Here is a 13657-nt window from a genome sequence, read left to right as displayed (position 1 = left end):
ACTACACTAATGATGTGAGCGACAACACTTTATCACATAAACTATCTAAAAAATGAAGTGTGTCTCCGTGCCCAAATGAAGCATATCTTCATTATTGGGACGGATGGAGTATTTCCTTCTTCAAAATGGTCATGCGAGTATATTGTTTCTATCTAAAAATTGTGCAGATTGGTAATATCAAAATTACAATTTTCTACTATTAAACTTCAAATGGAGGAATTAAATTTATGTTTTGATTTTTTAATTATAATTTATAATTTTAATGGTTTTTATCGCAATTTTTTTTTATTTATAAGAAGAAGAAAGATATAACTGACGTGAAGCAAACACCAGCAGCGCTCACAGTACTTTATAATTTATATATATTGGAGTAATATTTATTTGTATATAAATGCTTTTTTTTTTATCAGTTAAGTAAAAATTTTATTAAAAGAAAAGGAATCAAGGCATCAGGAATGCCAATCAAAACAACAAAACAAGTTTGAAGTCTTTGGAACACCAAGAAATAAAAGTAATTCCTAACTCCACGATTTGTATATAAATGCTACAGCTTGTTCGTCTCTCATTAACAACCAAGTAATTCATTACATGATCTTACTTTTAACTTTTGCCAGAACTAATTGATGATTAGTCCTTAAAAAATTAAAATTAGTTAATCCTATATTTTGTACCGTTTAAAAGTTGATTTACTTCCTTGATGACTCTCTATCATATTGATTCTCAAAGATAACCTTTCTTCTTCGCTCTTTAAGTAAAAGTTGACAATGTTAAAATGAGTACTCCATATTTGATTGAAAACAATTGTTGCCCAATGAAGCTGATCTAATTTATTCGAGTGGCAACAAGTGTCCAATTTTCTTTTATGTAATAGTATTAAACTTTATAGTTTATTTTTTATTTATTTAATTATGTTTCAATATATATCATAATCTATTGAACTCCCTGGCAAAGGATCAAATAAATTAACACAACTGATTGTTTGGCGAACTTCGCAGCGTCTTCTTCTGGAATAATGATATGAAAGTTGAGTTTTCCAGTTTGACTTTCTGATATTGTTCTTCGTGATTTAATATAAGCTCCATTTTCCCTTAAAAAAATCTTTAAAATTCTCAACAATTACACCAAAATTAAAAAAAAGGTTATTACTGTTTAAATATACCAACTTTCTTCTAATTTTGAATTTTAACATGAACTTTTAATTTTTTTTATTAAAATATAGTAACTTTAATATTTATTCGATTTTTAACACCGACATTCATCCCTCCAAATTGAATTTGAAATGTCATATCTGAAAGATGATTAGGACTCATGGATGACAGCTGGACAAGTACTTCAGTACAATGTTGTACTGAAGTGTCGCTGATGAATCATAATCATTTTTTAGATATGGCACCTCAGATTCAATTTAGAGGAAATGCGGGTTGGAGTTAAAAATCGAGTAAGTATTAAAGCTTATGTATTTTAATAAAAAATTGAAAGTTCATGTTAAAATTGGAAATTGGAGAAAAATTGGTGTATTTAAATAGTAATAACCCAAATTCGTTTTATCACCTATAATAATTAACTATTATTATTCCAATTATTAAACTCAATAATAATCAATTTAAAGCCAAATGAAAATTTTAAATAATTGACTGATTTTTACGAGTCAACACAACATCTATATATGATTTTTCCCATTCATATATGGGGGCTAGATTTTTATTTTATTTAGACGATGTCAAGACATCTAGCGACTAATAATGAAATAAAAAATATTATTTTAGGATATACATTAAACATATAATTAAGCTAATTATTGGAATTATACCAACCACAATATAGAGATAATATGTCATTATTGAATAGATGATCAAAGCAAAGATGTCAGCTCAAAAATATGTACCTCCATTATAAGTCAACTTTTTACACATGACTTTAAATATTTTTTAAACCTATACGTTTCTTTTTTTGGTGTTACTACGTTTCTTTTTCTTGAGTTGAAATATCTTTAAGTTAATCACGTAGATGGTCAAGGAAGCAAATTAACTCTATATTCAAGAAGTCAACTTTGGTTTACAACTTCATTAATAGTACTTGATAAATACATTAAAACCTTGCAGCATGATGGTAATTTTGTCAGCAATCCCCAAATTTTCCTTATAAGAAAAAAACATAAAAATTTCAGATAATGCATCGATAATATTTTTTGGCGGTGCATCGATAATTACGATAATATTGAATTGATTATGGAGGGTGGATCATTTTAAGGGTTAAGGTGTAAATGCATCTATAATGTAGACACTCCTAAAACGTATACTATTTTTATACTTGATATTGGATCAATTAAATTCTTGATGTTCCAATTTCTGTGTAATTAAACTTTCCCTCCTTAACGCCGTTTAACTCCGTTAAGTATTTACTTTTATTTTTTTTGTAAGTGGTAGGACTCACTACCAAATTCGGTGCAATTAAGCCATTCTCCCTTGGATTTCGGTGCAATTAAGTCCTTCCATCTTTTCTTCTTCGCCAAGCTCGCAAGAAAATTTCAAGAATTGCAGATATCTCATCCTTTCAAATCTGTCACTCATAATCTCCTCCACCGCCACGTTGCTTTCGAATCTCACTCATCAACAACTCTTCCAATCACTTCCAAGGTTGCCCCGCCCTCCCCATAGGCGTCTGCTGCCTGATGCTGCGTCTGCTACCTGATGCTGGCGCTCTCCTCCTCCGTGAACGATGTCGAAATCAGAGGACTCCAAATCGGCCTCGACGCCACCCCGTTTACCCGTATCCCCTTCTGCGCTAGCCCCCGCATGAACGCCACGATCGCTCCCTTACGAGTGACAAATTTGAAAGGATGAAATATCTGCAATTCTTGAAATTTTTTGGCGAGTTTGGTGAAGAAGAAAGAGAGGAAAGGCTTAATTGCACCGAAATCTAAGGGGATTGCACCGAATTTGGTGGTGGGTCCCACCACTTACGAAATAAAAAAATAAAAAAATAAATTACTTAACGGAGTTAAACGACATTAGGAGGGGAGGGTTTAATTACACCGAAATTGGGACATCAAAGGCTTAATTGATCCAATGTCGAGTATGAAGGGGTATACACTCTAGGGGTGTCTACATTAGGGGGTGTATTTGCACTTTAACCCTTCTTTTAATTATCTTTTTGAGCAAACCACATTTACCACACGAGATTACTAGAATTAATAGATAAATTATTATTTTCGAGGACAAATTCATAATTACTCTCACTGTCTCAATACTAGGACTGTCGATCGGTTCGGGTTCGGTTACCCGTACCCGAAATTTTGGTTACTCGTACCCGAAATATCGGTTACCTGAACCCGAAATTGCCATATTTCACTAACCGTTCCCGAACCATTTTACGAGTTCGGTTATCCAATAACCGCTTCGATTACCCGATTCGGTTATTTGAGTATCCGAAATACCCATTTAAAAAATTAAAATTCAAATAATTTCACGCTACATCACAGGCTCACAGCAATAATTTCATGGAGGCCAAATCTAAATCATCGGCAATTACTAAATTTGCAAGATATAGCAAGAGGTTAATCAGTAGAGCTCAAATAGTCAAATTCTTTCATTGAAATTCAGATGCAGCTAAAATTTCACAAATGAATAGGATTTAAGACCCTTCAACAAACCATACCTGTCGGACTACCGGTTGCTAGAGCTCGGCGGCGTGGCGGAGCGGCCTGTACTGGACTCGCGCTTAGGGACAGAGGGCGGTTGCCGGAGCTCGGCGGAGCGGCCTGGACTGGACTCGTGCTTAGGGCAGGTCGCACTTAGCTAGGAAAGGAGCTGATAGAGGGCAGTGGACGAATGACGGTTCACGGAGGGCGGAGGACGGAGGGCAGTGGACGGCGTCGGACGTCGGAGAGGGTGAAGGAGGCGAACAAAGCAACGGAATTCAGGGAGAAGGCGGGCTAAAGAAAAGCTTAGGGTTCTGGTTTCATCCGTTCATATCACTTCTAATTTCTAAAGTTCTAATTTTTAATTTCTAATTTATATATATATATATATATATATATTAAATAATTTATTAAATAATTTTCGATTATTTCGGTCAACTCGTTTTTGGTTATCGGGTTAACCGATACCCGAATTTTTTTTAAAAATGATACCCGAAATTGAACTGATAACCAAAAAATTCGGTTATTGGATACCCAAACCCGAGAATTTTAGTTCAGTTAATGGGTTATCCAAAACCCGAAAACCATTTAGACAGCCCTACTCAATACAAATGTCACATTATTTTTGGGCACAAAAATTAAGAAATGTGTAATTAGTAGATAAAGTGAGTTAGTGGAGAAAGAAAAATATATTGAGATTTGATAAAAATAGGTATAGAGAGAGATTAAGTGGTGGGCTTATTAGTTAATTATTCATATAATTATTTATCGAAAAAAGAATGAGACATTTGTAATAAGACGGAGAGAGTATTACTCATGATTATATTTTGGATAAATTTTATTTAGGGCTATTTGTACGTAAATGTACGAAATTTAGAGGTTTTTTAAATTACACAATTTTTTTTCCGAACAAAAATAATCGTTTTCCCCCCTAATTTTACACATAATTTAAATTTTTCCTAAATCGAAGTTGAGTTGAAAGTCAAATATTTTAACGTGGTGAAATTGACAATGAGATAGATAACAATAACATAGTAGAAAAGTATACCAAAACATCATGGATTATAATTAAATCCATGTTTTCAAATCCATAAATCATTTGATTAAGGGAAACTAAAGTACATTGAGTGGAATTCATGAGAATCAGTGATGGACAAATTTAAAGAAAGATTTTTGAGAGAGATATTATGTTTTTTTTATGACCATTGTCGTTTCTTAAAATTAAAATTGGTATTTAATTATAAACAATAATGTTTGGGGATGTTTCAATACTATTATATTTTTTTTTCTCACTAATTTGACCACATTATGATTTCAGATTGCCAGCTCAATTTCAATTAATAGAAAATTTAAGATTATGTGAAAATCAAAAAAATTAAGATGTCGAATATTGTTAAAAAAGACCGTGTGCAATTTTTAAAAAAAATTCCAAAATTCATATAATTACCGACTAATATTCTTTTTATTTATGATTAATTTACATATTTTATGAGAGAAAAAAAAGGGATATTTGCCGTAAAATACACGAACTTTCAACAAATTCTGATTTTTCCCTTAATCTTTAAAATTTGAAAAAAAATACACAACCTTTCGATTTTTTCTGATTTTTCCCACGGGCATAAAACACTCTCAAATAGAAGTTGATTTTAGGACTTTTAACTTATATTTTTTGATACATAAGCGTGGGGGATAATAAAGGTGCCATAATAAAGCCGACGTACACGTTTAGGTATCAAAAAATCTAAGTTAAAAGTCCAAAAATCAATTTCTATTTGAGAGTATTTTATGCCCATGGGAAAAATCAGAAAAAATCGAAAAGTTGTGTATTTTTTTTCAAATTTTAAAGGTTATGGGAAAAATCAGAATTTGTTGAAAGTTCGTGTATTTTACGGCAAATATCCCAAAAAAAAATGTACAAAAGTGACTCAAGATTTATCAAATTAAGTAACTCGTGTTAATTAATCACAATTTATCAATTTGTTTCTAGAAGCTCAATTCATAACGCGCAGACAGCGGCTGAAAAGTGAAAACAAAAGTTTTTCTAGTAATTAATTAAGCAAAATAACTCAATAACTAAATTATCTTAGCCTTCAGGTATATTCGAACCTTCAAAATTCAAATCATAATAATTTTTCAATTACTACGAATCACAAAAACCATGACATAAACGAGCACGATATCGGGAATGTTTCTAGAAGCTACCTTCCACACACACACACACACACCCCGAAAAGAAAAAGAAAAAAAAAGTTTCTTGTTTAACAATTAATTAATCCCCATCCCATGCCCCATGCTGTAAGCCACTATGCAAGATTGAATTTTTACCACAAACATGGCGTCATTTTTTCTTACGATTTGTCGCTGCAAATTCATAATATAAACGCATGAGCATAAATCTCGCACTTTTCCGCAGCGTTTCGTCGTCTGAAGCTTCTTTTTTGTAGACCAAAAACAGAAGACTCATTCCAGAAAGCAGGAAAAAAAAAAATCACGGGAAATTTCACATTATATTCTACGAACTCAGTGTACTATATCTTGCAACCCACTTGTCCTTTTCCATATTTTATTTATTTTCTTATCGTATTTTTGAAGTTTTTTTTTTTGAATCCGTATTTTTGAAGTTGATGCGTGACTTGTGTCTTGAAAATTAGTAGTAAGGGGAATTAGGAGCTACTTTCCTATTTTCTTGTATTTTAGTGAATGGTAGTTGAGTTTGAAGGCTTCTTCGAACCAATGCGCGTGTGTCCAATCGAGCGGCTGTGGAAGTCAAACCATCCAAGTCAATGTTCAATGCTTTCGTGCCATCAGAAAAATCAAATCTCTGAATAACTATATTCTTCTCTCTACACGTTATACACAATTTTTATATAGTCCCATAATAAACTCCCTTCAAAATCTTCACATCTCTCCGTCCTCGATTTGTTTCAGCCGAATTCATCACATTCCGGTTCTGGGCCATCGCCATTCTCTGTTATTACTACAAAGATCGAATCTTTCAAGATTTGAGGTGGAGAGAGAGAGCTGTGTTTCTTTACTTGCTTCTCTTTCATACATATGTCACTATTTCTTGCATTTAGCGTCTGCATCCTCTTTCTGTTTGGTGAAGTTTTTATCCACCCTTTGTTATAAAAATTTAATAAGGTATTCTGTGACAAGTGTGGCTCTCTGAGTTATTGGGGTTTGTGGGGGAATATTAATTTATTACAGCCAAAGTTGTGATTTTGAGGTATCTTTACTGCTCAGCATTCATTGTCAGTTGTGCATTTCCACCACTGGTGTTTAAGATTCTCCATCTCCGGAGTTTCTCATACTAGAAAATGAGAGGAGAGAGAAGGAAGAAGCTGCATCTCAGCAAGATCTACTCATTCAAATGTGGCAGAGGAGGATTCAAAGATGAGCATTCTCAGATTGGGAGACCTGGTTTTTCAAGAGTGGTTTTTTGCAATGAGCCCGATGGTGCCGACAACGGTATTAAGAATTATGCGACAAATTATGTGAAAACTACAAAGTATACAGCTGCAAGTTTCTTGCCTAAGTCTCTATTTGAGCAGTTTAGGAGAGTGGCTAATTTCTACTTCCTTGTCACCGGCTGCTTGTCCTTCACGGAGCTTGCGCCCTATTCCGCCGTCAGCGCCGTCTTTCCCTTGATTATAGTCATCGGAGCAACCATGGTTAAAGAGGGCGTTGAAGATTGGCACCGGAAGAAACAGGTAAATTTTATTGCCTCATCTTGTTGATGATTCTTGTACTAGTCTGATTAAAGGTTATTGATTTTGTTGATATTCAGTGTTATGTATCTTAGGAAGTTGGAAAGTAGTTTAGGAAATATTATGTTGTAGAAAGTAGATGGGAACTATTTATGGAAATTGACAGGAGTCATAGATGCTTCTGTTTTCTATTTCATATGCTTGATTTTTTTTCTTTATTAAAACAAGGAAAAGTAGTGAAATTAAGGGTTCTTTTTGCTGATGATGATCTGTTTTGGGATTTTTAGGATATTGAGATGAACAACAGGAAGGTGAAGGTGCATCAGGGTGGTGGGATTTTTAAGCAGACTGAATGGAGAAATCTGAGAGTGGGTGATTTAGTGAAGGTGGAGAAGGATCAATTCTTTCCTGCAGATTTACTCTTGCTATCTTCGAGCTACGAGGATGCTATATGCTACGTTGAGACGATGAATCTTGATGGGGAGACGAATTTGAAGCTCAAGCAAGGGTTGGAAGTGACTTCAACGTTGATTGAGGAGCATGACCTTAGTGATTTCAAGGCCATTGTCAAATGTGAAGATCCTAATGCTAACTTGTACAGTTTTATTGGGAGCATGGAGGTCGAGGATCAGCAATACGCGCTCTCTCCTCAACAGCTGCTGCTTAGAGATTCTAAGCTGCGAAACACTGAATATATATATGGAGCAGTGATCTTCACTGGCCATGACACGAAGGTGATTCAGAACTCCACAGATCCTCCCTCAAAGAGAAGCAAGATCGAGAAGAAGATGGATAAGATCATCTACCTTCTATTCGGTGTGCTGTTTTTGATGGCCTTTATCGGCTCAGTTTACTTTGGTGTTGTGACTAGGGACGACAAGGAAGGTGGGCACCAAAGGTGGTACCTCAAACCTGAGACTGCTGACATCTTCTTCGATCCTGACAAGGCTCCAATTGCTGCTGTGTATCATTTTCTTACAGCAGTTTTGCTCTACAGCTACTTCATTCCAATCTCGTTGTATGTGTCAATAGAGATTGTGAAAGTGCTTCAGAGCATTTTCATCAATCAAGACATACATATGTACTATGAAGAAGGCGACAAACCAGCTCACGCCCGTACCTCAAATCTGAATGAGGAGCTCGGCCAAGTTGATACAATTCTCTCTGATAAGACAGGTACATTGACTTGCAATTCCATGGAGTTCATCAAGTGCTCGATTGCTGGTACTGCTTATGGCTACGGTATCACGGAGGTGGAAAGGTCGATGGCTAATAGAAAGGGGTCGCCTCTGGCTGTGAGTGCAAAGCATGCTGTTGAGCACCCTGTTAGGAAGTCCTCTGTGAAAGGCTTCAACTTTGATGATGAAAGGGTGAACAATGGGAATTGGGTGAATGAGAATCACTCGAACGTGATCCAGAAATTCTTTAGGTTATTGGCAGTCTGTCATACAGCAGTGCCTGATGTGGATGAGAAGACGGGGAAAGTCACGTATGAAGCTGAATCACCTGATGAGGCTGCCTTTGTTATTGCAGCTAGAGAACTTGGCTTTGAGTTCTTCAAAAGAACTCAAACAAGTGTTTCGATCTATGAGTTGAATCCCAACACTGGAAAACGTGTTGAAAGGTCAGTATCTTATCATTCTACCACATTCATACAATGATAAATGAGAACCTATATTAGGCAATGTATTTGGCATCCATATTATTACAGTTGATATGCTGATGTGGTATATGTTTCTTGATCAAGCAATATCTCCGTATACTAAAAGAATTTCGTTTGATGCAGATCATACAAGCTCCTAAATATTTTGGAGTTCAACAGTGCACGAAAGAGGATGTCGGTTATAGTAAGAGATGAGGATGGAAAGCTAATGTTACTTTGCAAAGGAGCTGACAGGTTGATTTTTCTTTGCAGCCTACTGAATCTCTGATGTCGAATATGGCATTGCCACAATCAATTTTTAGTCTGCTTTTGGTTGTTTAATGCTGGTGATTTGCTCTATGCAGTGTCATGTTTGAGAGGCTTGCTAAAAATGGAAGGGAATATGAAGAGAGAACCAGAGAACACTGCAATGAGTATGCCGATGCAGGCTTGAGGACCTTGATACTTGCTTACAGGGAACTCAGAGAAGACGAATATCAAGCGTTTGATGCAAAGCTTTCAGCGGCCAAGAACTCAGTTAGTGCTGATCGTGAGGCGCTGATTGATGACGTGACTGAAAGTATAGAAAAGAATTTGATTCTTTTAGGCGCAACGGCCGTTGAAGACAAGCTCCAACAAGGGGTAAGTTATGAGACAATCATGCAGAACTATAGAGCATCTTCTCTCTCTGAGTCTCTCTCTCTCTCTTTCTCTCAAATTTATTGAGTTTGTGCTGTTCCTTTCAGGTTCCAGAATGCATTGACAAACTAGCTCAAGCAGGAATCAAATTATGGGTTTTGACTGGGGATAAGATGGAAACTGCTATCAACATAGGGTATATATATTTATATATTCTTGGCCTAAGATCTTGAAAAAATAGTTTTGAGGTGTATGATTTCCAACAGATTTCTAACTGTAAGAATCAATTTTGCAGTTATGCTTGTAGTTTGCTCAGACAAGGAATGAAGCAAATTATTATTACATTGGAGAGCCCTGAGATCAAAGCTCTTGAGAAAAACGGCGAAAAGAGTGAAATTGCCAAGGTAAATTTGTTATCTTGTCAGATAATCTTTCATGTTAATGTAAAGATGTTTCAATAGGAGATGCTGAGATTCTCGCTGTTTTGTTTTATCTATTAGGCTTCGAAGCAAAGTGTTGTTCGACAGATCACTGAAGGGAAGGCTCAGGTTGCTAAGTTAACCTCTGAGGCCTTTGCGTTGATCATTGATGGGAAATCTCTTGCATATGCATTAGAAGACGACCTCAAGAAACTGTTTCTTGAGCTTGCAGTCGGCTGTGCATCTGTCATCTGCTGCCGCTCCTCCCCTAAACAGAAGGCGCTGGTGAGTTTATTGCACCAACATTCTTAACTTGTTCGGGTTTATTCTGTCTTCCGTGCATGTTACAAAGATTGCTTGTGATTGTGTAGGTTACGAGGCTTGTCAAGGATGGAACCACGAAGACGACCTTGGCCATTGGTGATGGAGCCAACGACGTTGGAATGCTTCAAGAAGCAGATATCGGAATTGGGATTAGTGGCGTTGAGGGAATGCAGGTAGAAAATCTGATTGTTCACAACTCAGCTCCATTTGTGTTGCAAATCATTCCTTTCAAATCTGACATATTTCTTTTGCAAATTTTAGGCAGTGATGTCGAGCGACATTGCAATCGCACAGTTCCGATTTTTGGAACGCTTGCTTTTGGTGCATGGACACTGGTGCTACAGAAGGATTTCTACAATGGTAATTCCTAATACACTGATAAACAATCTCCATTGGATTTCTGCAGCAAGTCTCTAAACATCCCTCTTCTTTTTTCAATGCAGATTTGCTACTTCTTCTACAAGAACATCACTTTTGGCATCACAGTCTTCTTGTACGAGGCTCACACATCCTTTTCCGGACAACCTGCGTACAACGACTGGTTCCTGTCTCTCTACAACGTGTTCTTCACAACGTTGCCCGTGATTGCCCTCGGGGTCTTCGACCAAGACGTCTCAGCTAGATTCTGTCTAAAGGTAACAAACTCACGCAGCCTCTCTCTGCTTTATGTATAAAAGACAGATTCATCGATGCTCACATTTTTGGCTATGCAGTTTCCCATGCTGTACCAAGAAGGCGTGCAGAATCTCCTCTTCAGCTGGCGCCGCATAATTGGCTGGATGTTCAACGGCCTCTGCAGCGCCATCATCATATTCTTCTTCTGCGCAAAGGCGCTGAGCCCTCAGGCGTTCAACGAGGAGGGCAAGACCGCGGATTTCCAAATCTTCGGAGCCACAATGTACACCTGCGTCGTCTGGGTTGTGAACTGCCAGCTGGCACTCGCAATCAGCTACTTCACTCTGCTACAACACATTTTGATCTGGGGCAGCATTGCACTGTGGTACCTTTTCCTCTTGGTCTATGGAGCTCTATCCCCCACCTTTTCAGGAACGGCATACAAAGTCTTTGTCGAGTCTCTTGCAGCCACGCCCGCCTACTACTTTGTCACCATCATCGTCGTGGTCTCTGCCCTCGTGCCTTACTTCATATACGATGCGATCCAGATGAGATTCTTCCCAATGTACCATGGGAGGATACAGTGGATAAGGCACGAGGGGTGGTACGAGGATCCCGAGTACTGCAACATAGTGAGGCAGAGATCGATTAGGCCTACCACCATTGGATTCACAGCGCGTTCACTGGCACGAACGAACCCTCTGCAGGAACTAAGCCATGGCCGCACTTAGCAGCATGCCATTCTTGAGCTTTTTGCTATGTACAGAAACATGTTGTGGTTGTTGTAAGCCCTCATTTTTTTGTAAATTTTTTTATTCTTTCAATTTTACTACACATTGTACAATTCCTTGTAGTTAGTCAGTAGAATCTTGGTGTAATAATGGAAAAGTTATCATGCAAATAGAGAGAGATTGGGGCATTTGCTCTTTTATTCTAAGAAATTTTCTTTGATTACATAAAAATCCAATCTTGATTTCAAGAACATTGACCAAACCTTAATCTTGGCTAACTAGGATTCCAACCATGAGCCAGGGAGGCTGAGGCTGTCTACAGCCGATTTAGCCATGATGTTGGCGAACTCGTGGAAGCTGATGACGCCGTCGCCGTTGATGTCGGCCTCCTGCATCATCTCGGTGAGCTCGTTGTAGGTGAGGGGGTGGCCCATCTTGGCCATCTGACCGGCCAGCTCAGCCGCGGAGATGAATCCGTTGCCGTCGCGGTCGAAGGCCTTGAACACCTCCAATAGCTGATCATGGTTGGGGACGGCTTCTCCGCTAATGTCGGACAGCATGAGCTCCACCAATTCATCAAACTCTATGGCGCCATTGCCGTTGGCGTCCATGGAGGCGGAGATGGTGTGGATTTGGTCGCCGGTTGGCTTGAGGCCGAGGGAGCGGAGGAGGGCCGCCAGCTCCAGCAGCGTCAGGCTGCCGTCTTTGTCCATGTCGAACCGGTCGAAGATCTCCTTTAGCTGCTTTAGCTGCTCCGGATCGCATTGCGATGAAGCCATCAAATGGCAGAATAGGTGAGAGAGAGAGAGAGAGAGAGGATTGATGTGTTCTGTTGTTGTAAGTTGGTTTTTTGGTTTGGTTAATGATGTGGGGCTGTCCTTATTCTTAAAATCAGATATATGGACGAGTGATCAATGGAAAGAAAAGGAAAAGGAATAGATAGATTATGCATATGTATATATATAGAGGAAAATATGTGGGAATCTTGGCATTTCTTGCAAGAACTATTTTTGGAGATTTCTTTCCAAATGGAATCAAATTAATCTCGACAGAATCTAAAGGAATCAATGTTGTGAAGAGAAGTTGGCAGCGCCGAACAACTCCATCAGACGGTAACCAACAACTTCATAATCAAGCTGATCATCGTTAAAACAACAAGGAAAACTTGTGTCTGAAGCAACTTCTCCACCCCAAAAACTTCCGAAAGCAAACTCACCCCTGCTCGAAAGATCATCCAAAACGCGCTCGATTTCAGACATGCAGCACCCAAACTCAAGGGACTCTCTTCTCAAGGATCCACCCTGACTTGTGAAGCTGTCCTCTCCATTTATTGGCATCTCTATCTGCATGATCTTCGTTCCTCTCTTCCGTGCTCTGAATTTCTTCGCGTATTCTTTAGTCTTCTTCATCAGCTTGTGTGGGAGCTTCAGCAGTATGAAGATGAGGATCTGCAGCATCATGCACTGGCAGCAGCAGCACAACACAATGCAGTCTGCAGCAAGAATGTTTCGATCTTCCATCTCGATTTTCCGCGCGTTGGAGGAGAAGAAGATGATGATTAATGGAAGACATATCTTGATAAAGGAATAAGTTTCTTGGCATGTTGGAAGGGTATTATCATGTGTGAAGCAATGAAAATGGCAAACTCAGAAGCTAAAAAAAATTATAAGGAACAAATTGTTGTGTGTCATAGTCAATGACTTAACATACTTGCATTGCTCAGAGAAAAAGGAGGTTTTATTTTTTATTTGTTTTTGGTCTTGTGATATAGCTGTAAGAGGTGGGTTTTTTTAAGGAAAAATATAAGCTGTCCAAATCTGATAACTTGCACTCTACATTTCACATGGATTCTTGGAATACAGACAATAATCTAAGCATGAATTATTTCTAGGAAAAGCACACATCACAGACTTGTATTTCAAGTATAAACATTATCACAC

General features: G+C 37.8%; 3 protein-coding genes across 3 annotated transcripts; 1 reads left to right on the top strand and 2 right to left on the bottom strand.

Annotated features, from left to right (window-relative positions):
• The first annotated feature begins 6237 nt into the window (after positions 1–6237).
• Positions 6238–11927, top strand: LOC130986305 (putative phospholipid-transporting ATPase 9). The gene is made up of 11 exons (XM_057909681.1): positions 6238–7350; positions 7635–8971; positions 9134–9244; positions 9355–9631; positions 9736–9824; positions 9924–10032; positions 10129–10332; positions 10419–10544; positions 10633–10731; positions 10815–11006; positions 11085–11927. Exons 1-11 carry the CDS (start codon positions 6958–6960, stop codon positions 11715–11717), a joined length of 3570 nt encoding a protein of 1189 aa, XP_057765664.1. The 5' UTR covers positions 6238–6957; the 3' UTR covers positions 11718–11927.
• On the bottom strand, positions 11898–13237 carry LOC130986308 (uncharacterized). The gene has a single exon (XM_057909684.1). It carries the CDS (start codon positions 13235–13237, stop codon positions 12782–12784), a length of 456 nt encoding a protein of 151 aa, XP_057765667.1. The 3' UTR covers positions 11898–12781.
• LOC130986307 (probable calcium-binding protein CML15) lies at positions 11898–13239 on the bottom strand. Its single transcript, XM_057909683.1, has one exon. The coding sequence runs from the start codon at positions 12494–12496 to the stop codon at positions 11996–11998; it is 501 nt and encodes a 166-aa protein (XP_057765666.1). The 5' UTR covers positions 12497–13239; the 3' UTR covers positions 11898–11995.
• Positions 13240–13657: the final 418 nt, after the last annotated feature.

This window comes from Salvia miltiorrhiza, chromosome 5 (assembly GCF_028751815.1).
Source record: "Salvia miltiorrhiza cultivar Shanhuang (shh) chromosome 5, IMPLAD_Smil_shh, whole genome shotgun sequence".
Taxonomy (NCBI): Eukaryota; Viridiplantae; Streptophyta; class Magnoliopsida; order Lamiales; family Lamiaceae; genus Salvia; species Salvia miltiorrhiza.
The sequence above is the reverse complement of the archived record's forward strand: the minus strand, read 5'-3'. Positions and strand labels throughout refer to the sequence as shown.